The sequence below is a fragment of the Lepidochelys kempii genome, chromosome 3 (genome assembly GCF_965140285.1).
Source record: "Lepidochelys kempii isolate rLepKem1 chromosome 3, rLepKem1.hap1, whole genome shotgun sequence".
NCBI lineage: Eukaryota > Metazoa > Chordata > Testudines > Cheloniidae > Lepidochelys > Lepidochelys kempii.
The window spans coordinates 18,505,589-18,526,533 of record NC_136382.1 but is presented as its reverse complement, the minus strand read 5'-3'; the positions used below and the strand labels follow the sequence as shown (position 1 = coordinate 18,526,533).

Sequence of the window (20,945 nt, the reverse complement as noted above, 5' to 3'; positions counted from 1 at the left end):
GTGCTCCAATATGTCTGTTAGTCTATAAGGTGCCACAGGATTCTTTGCCGCTTTCACAGATCCAGACTAACACGGCTACCGCTCTGATACTGGAGTTTGAAGGGTGGTCTTTAGGACCCTGGGAATGCAGCCAAGGCCCAGGTAGGTCTGTCTCATTCGTCAGTTTCACTCACTCTGGGATCCATTCACTCACTCCCAGCGATGTGTGTTCAGTGAGTGCTTTTGCTTCCTGGCTGGTTGCTGTGATCATTCACAAGCCAGGGGACTAGTAGTGATCTCTCTGCAATGAGGAGTATCAGGCTGGGTGGAGAAAGAGATTTATTTTCTCTGGAAGAAAACAAGCAGTTGAGGATATTTAAGGATGAACTGCCCAGATGTGTCTCCCACTTCTACCTTTCTCTTAGGAGTAATGTGCTTGACAGCTCTCAGCAACTTTGCTAAGACTTCCTCAGACTTCTCAGGTAGGAGTGAAGCTCTAATCCTTTGAAGTGTATTGGTTATAAGTGAGAGTTTATAATAGATATTCTTCAAGAACAACCCAAGAAAAGTGGATCCAAATGGGTCTGAAATAGTTATAATGAGAGCAATTTTTAATTCTTTTAAAATATGATGAAGCAGATCTTCATTAAGAGGATTTCAATTATTTAAACTTTCTTAGCAACCCCAGCTAAAATATTTCAGCAGAGATATTTCTGAATAACTTCAAGAAATGGGGGGAAGGGAATTATGTAAACTTTCCTAAGTTTGTGGTGTTGGATGGAAATATGTATGTGTGAGAGGGTGGAAAAGAGTTAGATTACAGGGCTGGGAAGTTTCTGGACACAAGTTAAAACTAATACAGTAGGATCAGGATATTTTATTATGGACTAGATTCTGACATCTTTGCTCATGTTAAATAGTACCTTTAATCAGCAAATAGTTCATTGCAGTCCATAGGAATACTAAGAGTTAGATGCTACTAGCTGTAAGTAAATGGATTGGAATCTGACCCTATGTTTACTTGTACAATGCTCAAAAATTACTGGTACTCACTTCTAAAGACATCTTTATCAGTTTCACATTGTTTTCCACAGCATATATCATGAAACTTTCACAGTAGTTACATGTACTGCACTTTAAAGATGTGAAATGCTATATGTTTTATGACTATTATATACAGCTGTAATAGTCACATTAAAATTAGATTTCTGCTGCTCTTGTGGCTGTGAGATGTGTCAAAGCAACTCCAGCCTATAAAACAACAATGTAGATCTAATTTTGCATGAGATTAGGAGTAATCAGTCAGCTCATTAGTGATGGGGCAATATTGACTCCAGAATATCTGATCGAATTCTGAATGCACTTGTGTATTTCTTAGAGCTAAGAACAGTTCAGGATACTCTTTATAAAGAATGTTTTAAAACTTTTTAGTGGAGGAGAGCTGCCTATTCTAGTTTGTTGGTGGAAAAATGTCATTAGTAAGAACTGTCATCAGAAGATTTAGACTGAAGTACACAATTGCAGTTTCAATACATCACAACATTACAGCTTGGTTCTTGGGAGCCAATGCCTTTGCATGTTGCAGAGGGATTTGTGTTATAAAGGTGTTTATTGTGGAGTTTCAGTTGGGGACTAGAATATGGTGGGTTTAAGTCTTTACTTAAAGTGTATTGAAGGGGCTGACGTGCCTGCGATTCCGTCTCTTTTGGGGGCCGATCAATTCTGTGGCTGCCATTCAAAGCAGATCTGCCTGTGAATGGAAAGAGCTGAGGCACTTCCAATTTATAGTAGTTTTGTTCTCTTTAAAGTTTCTTTAGCACTGAGCTTTCTCTGTATCCATCATTGAAAGCAAGCTGGTGCAGAGTGGATGTGTGTGGGGTGGGCTACTTAGGAACAACTGTTGAAATTGCCTTTTATATTTCAGTTCCTGTGCAGAAAGTACTGATCCTACTAAAATATAGACACTTCACATCCCAGCCAGCCTTATTGGCAAGAGCATAATGATGTACATTGTGATCTTAAGGCACTAGCATAAATGTCAGTTGGGCCAGCAGTAAGGGTAGGCACAAAGTGAATGTTAGCAGCCCAACCAGAAAAAGAAAACCAATTCAATAGAGTGTGGGGATGCTGGCTTGGAAGGATGCTACCACTTTAAAAGCAGGTATAAGAAAGTCAGTGGTAGCAAAATCATGTCCTATGGGGTACCAATGAATTCAAAACTACAGCGCGCTCAATTAAAAAGGAGGGGATAGGTCAGTGGTCTAAGTATTAGCTTGGCAATACCTAGCTTTCTTTCAACCACAGATTCAAATCCCACCAAGGAAACTCTGTGCTTTGGCATTTCCATGAAGTCTAATGATTGTGGAAGTTTTCAGTGAGGTCCATGGCACCTGTTGTTGTCCTTGTCCAAAGTCTCCCTTCTCTTACCCACTTGCTGCGCTGCGGGTCGGTTGGATACTGCGTTGAAACGTTGATTGTGGGGCTTTTGTCACCAGTTTTCTCACACTGTGGGCTATGGAACGGGGAACAAGTCTCACTCTAGGTATGTACAGAGCCTACCACTTTGTGGGTGCTACCATAATACTGATTTGTGCATTAAGTGTTTTGGTATCCTCGGAATGAAAGGTACTAGATAAAACTACAATATTCCTCCTAACAATACCTACCACTTACCTACCTTCCCAGCTGCAATGATTTTTACAGAGATAAATACTAATAACGCTTTTATCATATTGCCACAATCCTTGATGGGACAGCCCAGTTGACATATCACCAAAGTTTGGGACAAATGTGGTGCATCTCCGTAGAGGGACACTGGCTCAGAACGGTATAAAATGCTCATTCTTGCACAGTAAGAAAACATGCACAGGTGGACTCCCCATATCTGCTGCGGTTGCCCGTGAAGTATTATTAAGGCAAACCAGATATGTAGATTGTTTGTTTGCCACCATCCAGAATGGGGAATTATTGATTTCCTGGAAAGAGAAGCTAGACCCTCCTGCAAAGAGATCTGAATGTATGTTTGGTCTCTTGCTGTTTGACCACAGTTGCCATGGCCAGGAGAGCAGAGCACACAGACCCCTCTCTGGTGGGGCTGTAAAGGGCTTCCCTGGGGCTTAGGAGGCAAAGGTCACTGGCAAAGCAGGACAGCCAGCTCCAGGTTCTTCCCTCCACCCAAGGTCCTTGTCTGAATTTCACCAGCTGTAGGGACAAGGGATCTGTCCCCGAGTGGAAGTCCAACATGGTCACAGTGTCTGTCCCCATGGGCTCAATGGCTTTTTATTCTCTCTGCATTATCTCCTGCTTGCAGCCATCACCCAGAGCCAGCGTTAGCCATTGGGGGCCCAAAACAGGAACATTTTCCACCCCTACCCCCCGCAATACTAAAACACACAAGTTCTTATAATAAAAAGCAAACAGGTGGTCCCCTTGGAGCTGCTTGGGGCCTAAGTAATTGCTTACTCTGCTTATGCCAAGTACCGGCTCTGCCCTCGCCCTTTGAAAACCTGTGTTGTAGCCACCTTTGTCCTGGCTGGGTAGGGCTGAACTGGACTCACATTTGAGTCCATTAATGCTCCTTTATGATCCATCACTGTTACTGCCGAGCAGCAGGAGGGTGTGGCACACACCCTCCCTTTCCTACCAGGGGCTTCCATAGCAATTCCAACCGCTGTCCGTTTGGGGAAGGTGAGAGCAGGGCGGGGACTCAGATGCAGGTCTCCTTGTGTGTGTAGAGCAGCATCCCCCACGGGGAAAGCAGGCACTCACAAGGCAGTGCTGTTTCAAGGAAAAATGGTTATTGAGGATCCAAATCTGTAGTCCCTGCATAGGCAAAACACGCCATGGCAGAACTTGGTCTGCATTAGCACTGCAAGTATTACTGTAGGCCCTGACTAGAAGGGTTGGAACTAGAGGTGCTGGGGGTGCTGCTGCACCCTCTGACTTGAAGTGGTTTCCATTATATGCCGGGTTTACAGTTTGGTTCAATGGCTCTCAGCTCCCCCACTATAAAAATTGTTCCAGCACCCGACGGAGACCAAGGGCCCCATTGTGCGAGGAGCTGTACAGTGACAGATAGCGCCTGCCTAAAGAGAAATATAAATAGATAGACGATGGGAAGGGAAGCAGGGGCCCAGAGAGATTGAGCGACTTGCTCTAGGTCAGGGGTCAGCAACCTTTCAGGTGTGCCGAATTTTCATTTATTCACTCTAATTGAAGGTTTCGCGTGCCGGTAATACATTTTTACATTTTTAGAGGGTCTCTTTCTATAAGTCTATAATATATAACTAAACTATTGTATGTAAAGGAAATAAGACTTTTAAAAGGTTTAAGAAGCTTCATTTAAAATTAAATTAAAATGCAGAGCCCCCTGGACCAGCGGCCAGGACCCGGGCAGTGTGAATGCCACTGAAAATCAGCTTGCGTGCCGCCTTTGGCATGCGTGCCCTAGGTTGCCTACCCCTGCTCTAGGTCATGTGAGTACGTTGGTGGCAGAGCTGGAATAGAACACTGGTGTCTTGACCCTACCCTAGACCGTGCTGCCTCAGATTTCCACTGGAATCCTACTGCCAGAGCAGCTTGCATGTGTTGTGTTTTTTTTTTTTAAAAAAAAGGGGGGGACGGACAAATTAAGCATGTGTCACGTTAGGGGCTCTTGTAATCTGAGATGTAAGAATAAAAATTCCTTTTATGTGAAGTATTTGAACTATGTGAAGAGTTTTGAAGGTTTTTGTTATAGTTCTTTAAGCAACTGGCAGTGTGTGTGTGGGAGGGTAACCAGGCATTCTGCAGCCACTTCTGCTAATAAGGCATGAGCCGCTGCCTTGACTGATCTGAGTGTTTGCAATAAATTGTGTGATTTGCCACATCATGCTTCTGTTCAGTGGAGCTAACGCTGAGGACCCTGTGGTTCTAGATGGTCATTAGGGAACCAAACTCTCCACGCTTTCGTGTTTGTGCATTGAAGCCTTCAGTGACAGTTGTGTCTCCATCCTCTTCCAGAAAGAAAAGAGCTATGAACAAATACCCAGGTATGCAGTAGCAAGAGTAGCTTTTCTTATCTGCACGTTGTATCCTCTCTAGTCGTCATATGTAATCCGAATACATTGCACTTCTGGAGCCCATCCCAGCTAAAGACCTCAAAGGGTTTTACAAACATTAATGAACTCTGGGAAGTAGAGGAGTATTATCCTCATTTAACAAATGGGGTCACTGAGACACAGATTTTGGGATCCAAAATCGCATCTGAAGTGTGTAGCAAAGCCAGGACTAGAATGCTGATCTCCTGGGTCTCTGAACATTAACCTCAAGACCCACAATGAATTTAAATTCAAAATTTAAACCCACAGGATTAATACACAGCCAGATAAAATCCCTGTTGATTCTTGCTATTCTAAAAACTTCTAATTTGTTTTAGACTTATAGGCTTTAAGGCCATAAGAGTTCACTGTGATTATCTAGTCTGACCTCTTACACATCGCAAGCCACAGAACCTCACCCACCCACTCCTGTAATAGACCCCCTAACCTCTGGCTGAGTTACTGAAGTCCTGATATCATGATTTCAAGACCTCAAGTTACAGAGAATCCACCATTTACTCTAGTTTAAACCTACAAGTGACCTGTGCTCCACGCTGCAGAGGAAGGTGAAACCCTCACAGGGTCTCTGCCATCGGTCTCTGGGATGTTAGATGGGGTTGGATCTGAGTTACTACAGAGAATTCTTTCCTGGGTATCTGGCTGGTGAATCTTGCCTATATGCTCAGGGTTCAGCTGATCGCCATATTTGGGATCGGGAAGGAATTTTCCTCCAGGGCAGATTGGAAGAGGCCCTGGGGGGTTTTCGCCTTCCTCTGTAGCATGGGGCATAGGTCACTTGCTGGAGAATTCTCTGCACCTTGAAGTCTTTAAACCATGATTTGAGGACTTAGGTGAGGTTTATCACAGGAGTGGGTGGGTGAGATTCTGTAGCCTGCGTTGTGCAGGAGGTCAGACTAGATGATCATAATGGTCCCTTCTGACCTTAATATCTATGAATCTGACCTGGGGAAAAATTCCTTCCTATCCCCAAATATGGCGATCAGTTGTACCCTGAGCATGTGAGCAAGACCCACCAGCCAGAACTGGGGAAAGAATTCATTCTAGTAACTCGGAGCCCTCCCCACCTAGTGCCCCATCTCCAGCTGTTGGAGATATTTGCTACTAGCAGTCCCAGATAGGCAATCTCATCATATCATCCCCTCCATAAACTTATCAAGCTCATCCATCTTCCACCCTTGCAGTGAGTTTTGCTGTCAAAACAAAACACGCTCTGCCCTTTGGACTTATGTGTAAGCTGACTTGCTGGACATTTACAGTAGCACTTGGAGGCACCCATTAGCAGTAGGGCCCCACTTTGCTGGGTGCTGTACAAATTCCTGCTGTGAATTCACCCAGAGGCTTAGGGAATGAGCTCACGATGTTCCAAATGAAATCCTATTAGTGTCAGTAGGATTTGTGAAGAGGAAAGTAACCTCTTCAGGGCCAAGTCCAGCACTAGTTCTAAGCCCTGATCCTTTCTGTGTGAACCTAGGTGCAGCCCCATTTAAGTCGATGTGGATCCGCTCAAGAATAGCAGTTGGCCAGAGTGCAGCTCATTGCAGGTCCTAAATCAGTTGGGGGTGAGGGGCAGCCTTCAAGTCATCCTCACCTATGGATTTCCTAGTGTATCCTGCCATCTGTGTGTATCACTTGTGTCTGCACCCATCAGAGTGCCTCGTACCTTCTCCACACTGGGGATTTGCCCCGGCTTCAGCCATCCATGCAGCTGCACTGACAGAAGCCCCTAGTGCAGACAAATAGCAGCTTTGCTTGTGCTGACAGAGTTTGGAACTGGGGTAAGCTGAAGGGTGTAAATCATGCCTTCTCCTTGTTTACCCTGCCTGCTGGGGGTTATACCACTGCAGCTACAGAGGGGGCTGGAACTGGGAAGACTAGGCCTTAACGTGCAGGTTCCTTGGGGCATGCAGTGTTGCCAGTTCTGTGTACTGTCCTGCACCTCACTCACTTGTGGTGCTGGACAGATGAGAATGGGACTAAATGTGGTCCTTAGTGCTGACTTAAAATGCACCAGTTGAAAGCTTTGCCAAGAGATGCAGTCTATGTACCCCACTGGTGTGGGTATGTTACAGGTCCTCCACCAAGGACACTAGTCTGTTACAGCCCCCAGCTCCAGAGCTCTTTAGCTCAAACTATAGTAGCTGATGTTTTTAGCTTTGGAGGTCCCTGGTTCAACCCTGCTGTTGGCCATCACACCTATATCTGTCATAGCAGTTCTCTGGGGCAGGAACTTTCATTGATTATGGCTCTACAGCACCAAGTACAATGCGGCCCCAACCTGAGGCCCACACAATAGAAATGTTTGCTAATAACGCCTCGCCTGGATCCTGCGTGCTGGCTAACTGCTCTGCAGCTTTTGTGAACGTCCCTTGAAGAAATTTCCCTAGGTTTAAAGCTGCTAGCGTGCTTTTTGTTTAAGCAGGGCTGGCTTAAATTGTGAGCTGCCTTTGTCACTTACCTCCTAATTGGCTCGTTGTGTTTGTCTGAGCTGATGGGGGTAGGGGGCTAGCAGGGGTAGGAGAAGAGCCTCCTCTCCCTGCTCGCATTTAGTCAGCCCGTAATAATGGCAATTTGTTTGACAAGTCCATTCACCAAATTATCACAGAAATTGACAGGCTAACAGCTTCTGAATGGCATTTAAGTAGACTTAGATATTGGGTTTGGAGAAGTGAATGGGTTCAGTCAGGTCAGGGGGAGGTCCATTATCCAAGCGTGTTGAAAACTGGGCAGTGAACGGAAGCCGTGTGTTAATGCAAGGGAAAGGTAGACAGCGTTTTGTTCTCAATGGCTCTAACACAGCTGTGTAATTTGGGGAGGAGGGTTTGTACTCCTGGCCTTCGCTACAATGGGCAAACAAACAACCTCAGACAAAACCAGCTAAGCCCCTTGCCTTCCTCCTTACCACCCCGCAGTGCTCTAACCTAGGTCTCTACAGGGGCTGAAGGACTTTTTCTCTTGAAACCCAGTTTGTCCCCTTCCACACTGTCCCCTTCCACACCAAACCAGCCTCACTGAACTTCTGGTGTTGTGTGCCTTGTGTGGGCTTAACGGATTTTAAGGCTAGAAGGGAATATTTTGATCATCTGGTCTGACCTCCTGTATAGGATTCCACCCAGTGATTCCTGCATCAAACACATAACTTCTATTTGAGCTACAGGAGAGGGGCCATGCCGATTATGGTTTGTGCACTGATTTAATCTAAACCAATGTAACTAAATTGCTATAACACTCTCAGCATGAACACGTAAATTGGTCTGAGGGTCTGAAATCAGGTTAGCTTAAGTCTACGACAAACCCGCTTCAGATTGGAAGTAAAGGCATACTTTTTTGACAGTGAAGGTAATTAACCATTGGAACAGTTTACCAAGGGTTATGGTGGATGCTCCATTACTGACCATTTTAAAATCAAGATTGGGTATTTCTTCTAAAAGATCTGCCCTAGGAATTATTTTAGGGCAGTTCTGTGGCCTGTGTTATACAGGGAGTCAGACTAGATGATCATAATGATCCCTTCTGGCCTTAAAAATCTATGAATCAGCTAAACTGATCTGAAGCCACTCTTAAACTGAGATAAGAGTGACCATGCAGCCTTCTGCACTGGTTTATCTAAACCAGTTTAAAAATCACAACTTATCTTCAACTGGTGCAACTCTACTTGTAGACAAGGCTCTTGGTGTGAGTTAACAGTTGTCCAAAGGGTTTCAAATAGGAGGAAAGAGGGTGTATGTTCTGATGCAGGAAGTTATTTATATGGCATTGGTATATATCTCAAAAAAAATCATGGAACCAATCCATGTTCACCTAAGACTTCATGGTTGTTGCTATGCTGAGCATAAAGACTGTTTGGGAAATCATGGTGCCACAGGAGAAAACATTCCTTCTCCTGCTCCTAAAATGCAGACCCTTAACATGTGAGTGAAGGGAGAATTGTTGGTAGCAGTACATGGTCCAATACATAGTTGAGTGGTTCTCTTCCGTAGAAGTCAATGGTCAAAGTTACTATTAATTTTTCTGTGGACAGTGCTCAGCGATGATTGTGAAGGGAGGCAGTATGAAACCCCAAGGGAGACAGAGGGGAAGATGCACGCTAGCCAATACACTGCAATACTCTATATACTTGTAAACAGAAGTTAAACTGAAATGTCGCCTCTTTGAGATGCCAGAAAAGTGACTGACTGCACATGGAGGCGTTATCTGTTTAAAATGTTGCTTTAATTTTTTTGCTGTTTAGAAATAGTCTGGGCTGTCGGAGACCTGGATTCAAATCCTGATTTGCCACAGATTTCGTATATGATTTTGGGCAAATCACTTAGTCTCTCTGTGCCTCAGTTTCTCATCATTACGATGAAGATAATAGCAGTGCCCTACTTCACAAGAGTGTATGAAGATAAATACAATAAAGATTGTGAGGCGCTCAGATACTGCAGTGATGAGGTTTGGGGGGTGGGGGGGAAGAGGGGCAAAATATAGACCAAAATAATAATAATGCAACAATTTCTCCAGAGCCTCTCTATAAATACCTGTGTCTGGGGCCATAGGCAGCGATCAAACTCTCAGAAGGGTTTGTGGAAGTGGACTTTCCCAGGAGAGAGGTCTGGCTATTTCAAGGACCAGAGTCAGGGGAGAAGAGGGGTGACTTTGCCACACCAAGGATGACTGAAAAGAAAAAGGAGATGAGGGGAACTCCTTCAGGGACCCAGGGAGTGGTTTGTTGTCAGTTTGGGGGATGGAGGCTTATAAAGTGGGACTGCGTAGTAATGGAATGTAGGTGGACTGTGACTATTGGAGACAGGCAAAAAAAGGGACTGCTAACCATTCCTGTAGGAGTGGGCAGGAGGCGGCAGCAGGATTGGACACTGCCTCAAGACGCTCACTGGACTCAAAGGGATTTGGTAAAGACCTGGTACCACTCAAGAAAGAGATTGTGAAGTCCTTGTGCATAGTTCTCTGAAAACATCCACTCAATGTGCAGCGGCAGTCAAAAAAGCAAACAGAATGTTGGAAATCATTAAGAAAGGGAGAGATAAGATAGAAAAGATCATATTGCCTCTATATAAATCCATGGTACGCCCACATCTTGTATACAGCGTGCAGATGTGGTCGCCCCACCCCAAAAAAGATATACTGGACTTTGGAAAAGGTTCAGAAAAGAGCAACAAAAATTATTAGGGGTATGGAACGGCTGCCGTATGTGGAGAGATTAATACGACTGGGACTTTTCAGCTTGAAAAATAGACAACTAAGGGGGGTTATGAGAGAGGTCTATAAAATCATGACTGGTGGAGAGAAAGTAAATAAGGAAGTGTTATTTACTCCTTCTCATAACACAAGAACTAGGGGCCACCAAATGAAAGAAATAGGCAGCAGGTTTAAAACAAACAAAAGGAAGTATTTCTTCATACAATGCACAGTCAACCTGTGGAACTCCTTGCCAGAGGATGTTGTGAACACCAAGACTATAACAGGGTTCAGAAAAGAGCTAGATAAATTCACGGAGGATAGGTCCATCAATGGCCATTAACCAAGATGGGCAGGGATGGTGTCCCTAGCCTCAGGAGCTGGGAATGGGTGACAGGAGATGGATCACTTGATGATTACTTGTTCTGTTCATTCCTTTTGGAGCACCTGGCATTGGCCACTGTTGGAAGACAGGATACTGGGCTAGATGGACATTTGGTCTGACCCAGTATGGCCGTTCTTGTATTCTTATGAATGTTGCCAGGTAGAAGCTTAGAGTTGGAGTGCATAAATGGGAAAAGGAGACTCTACCCAGTGGCTGAGATTCCCCCTAGAGATGAAGGAGAAGTTCAAATGGGAGTGGGCCAGGTAATAGATAAGCTGCCTCATCCAGTCATGGTGGGAACTGACTGGAGTCCCTTCCCTTAAAAGGGGAAGATGGGTCCCAGGGTCCCCTGTGGCAAAAAGCAGTGGCAACAGGGAATGAGGAAAAGGGGCTTCAAACAGAAAAATCAGAAAACCCTAGACCAAGGAGCAAAAATAGGACCTCCCCAGGGAAAGGGAGAGGTAGCCCAGAACAAGATGTAGGAGAGAAGAGTACGCCTAGGTTGTTGATAGAAGTCTGACAGGGACCCTTACCACCAGAATGGTGGGAGGAACCCCAGCCCCAGTTCAAGACCAGAATCCCTACTTGAGGAGAAAAATGGGGAACAACAGCAGGCTCTGCCCCAAAGCAAAGGGGAAATAAGCTAGGTGAGTAGCCCATCAGGTTGCTCTTGGTGTGAAGACTTATGGGCAGAAACAGAACTACGGGGGTGTTCCCCACCCAAGAAATGCAACTTTTGTGGGTGGAAGTTGGATAACCACCCTGGGGGCAAGTCTGAACAAAAAGACTCCAGTGCGTTCCCCTAAGAAGGGAGTGTGTAGGGAAAGAGAAACCTGGACCTCAGGTGTGTGAGAATTCAGGCAGCTAGAACCTATTGGGAATCTGCCTGCCCACAGCCAAAGGCTCCTCACCTCAGCCTAAGGGGAGGAACTACCAGACCCAGAGTCCAACTAATTCCAGGGGACAACTAATGAGAAAACAGGGAAAGGAGTGAGGGTCAGAGAGTCAAAATCAGGGATTCAGAGGGGGATACCGAGTAGAGAATCCCAGACAGCGTCCACTGCTCCTCGAAGGCATCTAGGGAACCAGCGGACACAGCCTTAGTGTATTCAAAGACGTATTTCCTAACTGTAGTGACAAAAGTAAATTGAGCCTGTGGGGCTTACTGGTTTGTGGTTTTGTGTCCCCCTCTGTACCTGATCCACAGATTGTCTGGGTCAGTGATTCTCAAACTTTTTTTTCTCGGAACACTTGAAAATCGCTGAGGGTCTCGGTGGATCACTTAATGATCTTTCCAAATGTTGTTTGTACCGTTAGCTGACCTATTGTAGGGTGCTTTGGATAAAAGCGCTATATAAAAAAACCTTAATAATAATAATAGTTTTTTGTTCTACGTTTAAAAGCACACAACTCATATTTTAATATCTGTAGTCTTATCTTTCTAATGCGATGGATGTGCCCTCTCTCCCCCTGCCGCTGCAGCCCCCGAGCTGGGGCTGGGAAGGAGGGGGGTCTCACCTCTGCCACAGCAGCCCCTGAGCTGGGGCTGGGAAGGAGGGGGGTCTCTCCCCGGCAGCTGCAGCCCTGGAGCTGGGGAAAGTCATCTTTTTCTCTGGCTGCCGCAGCCCTGCATGTCCCAAATTCTTCTCACCCCGCTGGCCCCACTCCCTTACTCCCCCCAGGTCACCACCTCACCTTACATGTGTGTCTTCTCCAGGTTCCAGGCACCTAATTAGGGGAGCCACGCAGACATGGCTCCCCTAATTAGGTGGTGGCCCTTCATTCTCTTGTGTGAAGGGCGCGCACCTTAGAGGGAACTATCCGCAGACCACCTGAATGAAGCTTACAGATCACAGTTTGAGAACCTCTGGTCTGGGTCTATGACAGAGCTGAGCTTGAGAAATTTGGCTCTTTATCTCAAGCTGCAGAGACTCATGCTTTTAGCTATGTGCCTGGTGTCAGCCATGCTGGGGCCATTGCACCAGCACAGCTATGAGAGCGTCAGCAGCATTCTGTTCCTCCTTGTGCATTGCGTAAGCGGGGGAATAGTCCCGCTATTGTGAGGAACTTTCTTGGCTTCTGCACTACCCCGGTGAAGTGGGCTAGCGAAAGGATCTGAGTCCTCGCTCCCACTTCCTTTATCCAGTGGCCTCCCTGCCCTTGAGGACTCCCCTTCCACTCTCCTGTCTGGCAGAGTCCTCGTAACCCCAACAAGGCTGGGCCCAGGATTCCTGGGGGACTCGACCCCCAACCCTGCTGTGGTCACCTAGGACAGGGGCTAGGGTGTCCCCACTCCGGGGTACGCTCTCTGCCCTGGGCACTTCTCTGACCCACTGACCATTACATAGAAATTAAAGCAAATGCAAGTTATTTAATCAACAATTTAAAAAAGAATAAGGAACAATGGGAAAGGTTAAAGGAAACACATCACCCCGCTCTGTGGCAGGGAACATGACAGTGTCTCTGGAATGTCCGGGCAGTTCACAGTTTGTTCCTTGTAAGTCCCAGGCCTCCTGCTCAGGCCCTGGCTGTGCTGCAGGGATGCTGTGGGTTGGACACTTGCTCTGGTGGTGGCCACGCGCTCTCAGGCTCTAAGTGGTAGGACCCTTCTTCCCAGTGTCGCCCCCGCCTGTCGGGGTTACGATCCAAGCCTGGCCTCCAGAGCCTCTTGGCTGAGGGGTCTCCCTGTGCTGGGCCCGCTGCCCAGGGTCCCCCTCGCTCTCCCCAGCTGCTCACCGCACCCAGCTCCAGACTGCTCCAGCCCCAGCTCCACCACTCTGCCTCAGCACTGCTGCTGCTGCTCTGCCTCCAACTCCCTGGGCTGCTTCTCTGGCCCCTCTGGCTCTGTTTGCTGCAGCTCTGCTCCCAGGACAGGTCTGATCTGCTCCGCAGGCTGCTTCTGTGACTCTGCTCCCAGCACTGACCTGCTTCCTGGGCTGCTTTTCTGGCCCCTCTGGCTCTGATTGCTGCAGCTCGGCTCCCAGGGCAAGTCTGCTCTCTCTGGGCTGTGCCTCTGGCTTTGGGGCTGCAGCTTTGCTCCCAGGACAGGGTCTGCTCTCTCCGGGCTGCTTTTTTGGTCCCTCTGGATCTGGCAGAGCTCTGCTCCCCAGCTCAGCTTGGGCCCCTGCTTTCTCCTTAGCTCGGCCCCACTCTGTCTGACCCAGGCAAATCCAGCTCACAGGGAGGACGGGACCTCCCTGGCCTCCTGACGCTCTGATTAGCCTGCTTGCCCTGTCATTCAGGCTGACCTGGCGCATTGGCCTCTCCCCTTGTTCCTGGGGGCTGTCAGTCTCAGGGTCCTGATTCCCCATCAACCCTTCCCCCTTTTTAGTACTGGGAGCTAGCCAACCAAAACACCCCCACTGAAGGTTAGTAAGGGGGCAACAGTCCCCTTACAATTAGCAACAGAATTGTTTACTGCATTACAATCCAGTCTCACCTGTGCAAATTGAGAAGCTGCAATGTGGTTGCACAGGACTCAGTGAGGCCTGACTTAGCTTATGGAACTTTTTGTGTTGGTCTTGCGACCTGGAGGCAGAAGCACCTGATCCCTGCACTCGCACCACTGTTCAAACCTAGAGTACAACCCAGAGGTGATTCCGCCAAGTCATGTTTGGAGGCACGGGGAGAAACGTGAACTGTTGTTGCCCTTCCAGAGCCTGTTTTGTGACTAAATGGAGAACTTTAGACTCCAGAGCTCGGACCACATGCACTAGATTTGCACATGTAAATTAAAGTGGGGCGGGGCGAAGGGGCTGGTTAGCGTATAATATCTGAATTTGAACTGAAAGGCTCTACATGCCAAGACCTGAGTTGGGGCTGACATGTTTGTCTCCCCAGCTACAGCTGATGACATCCCCGACACCTAAAGCAGTGTAAGGAATGCAGCTCCTTGCACTACTTTAGGCATGGTGGATGTTGTCAGCTGTAACAGAAGAAACCCTGAGGGTCCGAACTCACGTGCAATGAGTGGTAGAGTTTAAATAGACTGTACATACATATTTCTCTACTGAATAGAACCGGGCTGCTGACAAAAGTGTGCTTTAGAAGAGGGAAACATTTCTCTTTTTGAAAAAGTCTGCTTGGTTATTTTTAACTGCATAGATAAGAAGGTGTCAAGAGAGCCAATTTGCAACTGCTCCCATTTCACACACAGTCTGTTGCAGGAAAATGATGCTACAGTAAGTTTCCTGCCCTTTGTATTGTGCTAAAGGTGCAGATGCCAATGAATTAATGAAAAAATGTTTATGCAATTACTCAAATGACAGGGTCTGGTAAACTTTAGCTCCAGATGAAAGACTTGTGAAAGCAGGTTTCATACAATCTACATCCAACAGAACTTCAGTGAATTAAAAAGAATCCTACAGAAACAGTTTGAAACAACCAAAAATCCCTCTGAGCTGGCATCCTCCTGCAGTGTTTGCAACCCAAACATGGCAATGTTTCATTAATGCAGGAGAGTCTGCAAGTGAAATTGACTAGAAAGTGACTGTAAACAAAAGTGAAACTATCTCTTTTCATTGTTCATATACAATGCAAAAAATAAACAAGTATAAATAGTTGAAAAGTAAACTTGGGTTTATAAATTCATTTTGAAAAGAGGGCACTACGTTTCAGAGGAAAAAATATGGACCATAATTTTCAAACTTGGTTGTCTAAAGTTAGACGCTTAAATACATATGTAGGTACTTTAATAAATTTTGCCTGACTGTAATGGGGTGTTCAGAGTTCAAAATCAGGCCATTTTTTAATGTAGGTGCTTAAACAGTGATTTAGGTGCCCATCATTAGGCAACCAAGTCTGAAAAATTTGGCCATGGTTTCTAACATCATTGTCATTCCCTCTTGCCTAGATTTATGAGAACTTCTCCAGCTCCATCCATTCTGTGGTGTATTAAAGTGTGTGTATGCATATAGGAAGTGATCCAATGCCTGCAGGACCCATGTGTCAAAGGAAGTGGGATGAGACTTATAATTTACACAATATTGCTCATGTACTGATCATCACTAGTTCCAATAGGCCTAACTCCTAATTTTAGCTTTCATTAATGAAGAACCATGGTTGGTTGTGACTCACAACTTGTGAGCTGAGCCCCATTCCATATGGACAAGCAGGGCCAAATTCTGCAGTGACTTATGCTGGTGCAGAAACTCCATTGACTTTCCTGGTGTTTTGCAGGGTATGAATAAGCTTTGAATTAGGTTCCAATTCCTCCTCTTGCTGATGAAATTTGATCGAGAAGTAACCATTCTGCATTGTTCTAAGTTTTCTTGAAAGAAAAGTTTGAGATTTAAACTCCCCTGCCCCCACTCTTTAGCTGCTGCTTCTGCCTCAGGAAAGACTGTGTGCTGTCTCTCCGTTCTGATTCAGATGTCGGACTGATCTGAGCATGCCTGTTTCAGCTCATTGAGTGAGAATGAGCTCACATTCATAGTAATTAAAGTCTGTACTTCTGCTCTTCCAGCAGGTGCTTAATGCTTGGATGCATTAGACCTAAGGCGTGTTTCTTCATGTCAGGGAGATACTGCTCTGGGTTGGCAGCTCTGGGTCATTTACACAATAAAATTATAAGTAGGACAGGGCACCTCAAATGCAGCTACTACCCATAAATGCAGCCAGTGGGTGCCCTCTTCTTTGGCACAGGATGTGGACCACACAGACTACAAGTGGAATCCTTTAATGCCCCATTTTGACTCTAGTGTTGATCAAGATGGAATGTTGTAACCTGGCACCTGTAATCTGTTGCATTCACTGTATGCTGCTAAACTCTGGGCAGTCCTGATTTAGGAGTACCCTTAAAATACTGGATGCACATGTGGCATGGCAGAAAACATTGGAGTAGGTGGGGTAGAGCGTTGGTCTTCAATACGTGCCCTTCAAAAACTATCGTGCTCTGCTATGAATGGTAAAGTTGCAGAGGGAGGGGAGCAGATCAGTCTTGGACAAACTGGATTCTGACCAAAGTGTGAGGAAAGATTTGAAAATGGCTCGTCTCATTACACTGTGCTGCATGTTGCATTTAGTGAGCTGTCGCTCACGAAATCTTATGCTCAAATAAATTGGTTAGTCTCTAAGGTGCCACAAGTCCTCCTTTTCTTTTTGCGGATACAGACTAACACGGCTGCTACTCTGAAACCTGTGTTTAGAGTAGACACTGAACCTGGTTAAAAGGGCAATTGCAGCTAATACCAGCAGAAGGCCTGGGCAGCTGCTTAGTACAGAGTCTCATGTCTCCTCATGTGTGGATGCTGAGAGTCAGTGGAGCAGGGGCTGGCTCCTATGTCTCCCACACCCTGGGTGAGTGCGCTAACCAGCAGGCCACAGAGTCATTCTCCAGCTCATGTGTGTTTTTCTCTGGCCCAAAGAATTTTTAATTTATCCCCAGTGACATGGCTTCAACAGAAGTGACTGAGTGAACCCCACACCAGACTATCCCATTGCCCAGTGGTTTGGGCATGCAGCCGCAAGGTGACAGATCCCTGTTCCAATCCTTGCTCAGGCAGAGGGAGAGCTTGATCTGGGGGTTTCCCACATTCCAGGTGCTTACCCAAACCCCTAGGCTAAAAGTTAGGAGGGAGCTCCTCCATTTTGTATGAACTCTCCTGTGTGGCCCAATCTGGTAGGCAAGCTCTGAGCACTTTTACTGGATTGGGCCCTCCAGACGAGTTAGGCAGCAGGACACCTATTTTCCCCAGTTTGTGCATTGCCCTGGGGCGTAGGTGTCTGGATGCCTAGAGAGGGGCAGCAGTGCACATGTACACGACAGGCGCTGACTTTTCAAACTGCCAAGGGGTGCTCGACCCTTGCCTTTGCCCTAGGCCCCGCCCCCACTCCAGCCGAGGTCCCACCCCACCTCTTCCCGCCCAATCCTTCCCACTCCCTCGAGTGGGGCTGCGTCCCCGTTCCTCCCCCATCCCTCCTAGCCTCCGTGCATGCCGTGAAGCAGCTGTCATGGTGGGTGGGAGTTGCTGATCAGCAGGGCTGGGGGTGGGTGGGAGGCGCTGGGGGTGGGTGCTCAGCACCCACCATTTTCTCCCCGTGGGTGCTCCAGCCCTGGAGCACCCACGGAGTCGGCACCTATGGTGCATAGAGGAAGAAATGGGTGCCTAGGCAATACTTACTGCAAAATTTAGCTGCAGAGTGAGTTTGGGCACCTACAGGTTGGGTGGCAGCTGAGCGGGGGCTTTGTGAATCCAGGTGGAGCCTGATTCTGGGATTTAGGTGCTTAAAGTGGCAGTTAGAAACTCAAACCCTTCTATGAATCTAGCCCTCAGTGTCTCTGGTCAGTCCCAACAAAGAAGTACAGCAGTAAAAACTATCCCGATGTTAAGAGCTCAAGAGTGGAAGCCACTTGAAGTGCACAGCAAGAAGTTCAATTGGACTTACAAAACTCAGGAACTATATATTTTTTATTCTTCAGCATCATCTACTGACAACTTATCTTTTAACTAGCTAGTCACCTATATTGGGATCTTACATTATCCTGTAACGGTAAAAGTGCTGCAAGAGAGAATGTGATCACACCATTTTGTTTTAGCCTGTACTTTCAGGCTATTTTTTACTAGAAATTTGAATTCTATATAATATTGCTGAATTTGAGTAGAGCTGAGGATGAGTATTGGCATATAAGACTAGCTCAAGGGCTTAAAATGTGGCTTTACTCTGACAAGTGACTCTACAATTAACATTGTGGCATTTCATGTTTATTGCCCCTCAATGACGTGGGTATCAAATCTGCTCCATTTGCAAGTCTAACTGTTCATCCTGCCAACTCAGCCTGGGGGGAATCTGAGGGGTTTTTTTGGGTTCTTTACTCCTCACTCCTCTTTGCCAGCTGGCTGGGCCTACCCTGACACCTCTTTGCCCACTTTGTCTTAAATCAGGGGTGGGGAACCTTTTTTCTATCAGGGGCCGCTGACCCACAGAAAAAATCAGTCAGAGGCCAACACTGCCTTGCAGGAGGGGAGGGGGTGCAGAGGCTCGGAGCCTTCCTCCAACAATGGGTGAGCCGGTGCTTGCAGATCCAGCCCTGTGCGGGGTGGGAGGGCACGGAGGCTTGGGGCTTCCCCATGGCTCTGCCTGCCTGCCCTGGCTCTGTACTCCCCCCCCCCCCCCCCCCCCCCCCCGGAAGTGGCAACATATCCAACCTCAAGTGGAGGGGCCAGGTGGCTCTGTGTGGTTCGCGCTGCCCGCGCCCACAAGCACCACCTCCACAGCTCTGATTGGCCACAGTTCCCAGCCAATGGGAGCTGCGGAGCCAGCACTGGGGACAGGGCAGCACTCAGATCTTCCCTGATCGCCCCCCTGCCTAGGAGCTGAAGGGACATGCTGCTGAGTCAGTGCTTGCGGCTGTAGCCCTGCGCGTGGGGAGGAGGTGCTGAGGCTTGAGGCTTCTGGCCCGCAGAGCAGAGACTTGCTGCGGGCCGGATGAAATGAAGCCAGGGGCTGGATCTGGCCCCCCAGCCAGAGGTTCCCCACCCCTGCCTTAAATGGATTTTACAGATGTGACCAAGTAGAAGTTAGTAAACGATTCTGCCGAGGCTGCACAAGAAGGAACAGAATGCTGCACGCTTTCTTTGCTCTGTTGGTTTTACAGGATTAATGAGCTTGTTATAGGTGGAGCTGGTGAGGCTGCTGGGTTGCCCAGCATTTCCCAGTATCAGGTCCTGTTTTCACTTGCATATAATGTTACCAAACTTTAACCATTTGGGCTGATATTTTTCTTGTAGGATGCCTGCCTCAGGCTAAACTTTTCTGGAAAACTTCAGCCACAACTTCTGACAACCTTTTTTTGGAAATGCTGTAGCAGCCCTATGCTTTGGAGCAGCGTCTTGAAGTTTGGCAGGGCGTGGTCTCTGTGTCAGTGAGGTGCCTTTTGCCACACCCATGAAAACTGTAGAAATCCTACCGTTATGAGCCTCTGATAAAACACAGTTTGCATGTGCTCAGTAGAGACTTCTCAGATTTTAGCAGCTAAATCTCTGCCGATTCCATCCTTGCTAAGCACAGTCCACCCTCTTGCAGCCCCAGCAAGTGACAGGACTGCACATGAGCACGAGAGAATGAACATGCTCCAGGCCTGGGTGCGAAGAGGGACTTTCCCTGTCCGGGCTGCTCTCTGCTGGGGTGGAACCTGACACCGGAACAGAGAACAACGAGCCTGTCTCTCCTGTGCTCCTCCATAGATGATTGATAGGATTTTTGAAGATGTCTCTTGTATGTCTTCTTGTTTTTCCTACTCCAAATATACAGAGTCAGAAACATGCCTTTTCAAAGTTACAGATTTCCAAGCCAACCCCCTTAGCTATAGGTAAATTCACTACAATGAAATGCTTTACATTTTAGGTTTCAGAGTAACAGCCGTGTTAGTCTGTATTCGCAAAAAGAAAAGGAGTACTTGTGGCACCTTAGAGACTAACCAATTTATTAGAGCATAAGCTTTCGTGAGCTACAGCTCACTTCCTCAGATGCATATCGTGGAAACTGCAGCAGGCTTTATATATACACAGAGAATATGAAACAATACCTACTCCCACCCCACTGTCCTTATGCTCTAATGAGCTGTAGCTCACGAAAGCTTATGCTCTAATAAATTGGATAGCCCAACTTGATTGTCATGCACATTGTGTAAAGAGTTGTCACTTTGGATGGGCTATCACCAGCAGGAGAGTGAATTTGTGTGGGGGGGTGGAGGGTGAGAAAACCTGGATTTGTGCTGGAAATGGCCCACCTGATGATCACTTTAGATAAGCTATTACCAGCAGGACAGTGGGGTGGGAGTAGGTATTGTTTCATATTCTCTGTGTATATATAAAGCCTGCTGCAGTTTCCACGATATGCATCCGATGAAGTGAGCTGTAGCTCACAAAAGCTTATGCTCTAATAAATTGGTTAGTCTCTAAGGTGCCACAAGTACTCCTTTTCTTTTTACATTTTAGAAGATTGGTAATTGTTGAATTTTCTTTCTCTCTAGATTTTATTGTTCACATCACCCCTTAGAAACGCCAGAGGTTGATCTGATTCTTTCTGAAGCACGTCTCTTTTTTCATGCATCTTTTGTTTAGTTGCTGCTTCTGTTGTGAAAGCTTGTTCACTTCCTGGTTTGTGTGTTCAAGCCAAATGCAAAATCAAAGTGATCAAACCTTTATAAAAGGGAGCGTAGAGCAGCGAAGGGGATCCCCAGTTGATAATGGTGCACACATGTGTGGGTCCCAAGCTGTGCTTGCATTTCATTTATTGTTAGGCTAATGATAAGGAGCAGCCTAACAATAAACGAAAGCCATCGATACCTGACAGTGGGCCTTTAA

The 20,945-nt window shown here is 46.8% G+C and overlaps 1 protein-coding gene across 1 annotated transcript in view; it reads left to right on the top strand.

Moving 5' to 3' along the window:
• The first annotated feature begins 361 nt into the window (after positions 1 to 361).
• Positions 362 to 20,945, top strand: part of LOC140908532 (protein eva-1 homolog C) — a 312,652-nt gene continuing 292,068 nt past the window's right edge. The window contains exon 1 of the mRNA XM_073335814.1: positions 362 to 461. Coding sequence (XP_073191915.1) covers positions 362 to 461 — 100 coding nt within the window. The remainder of the gene's footprint in view (positions 462 to 20,945) is intronic.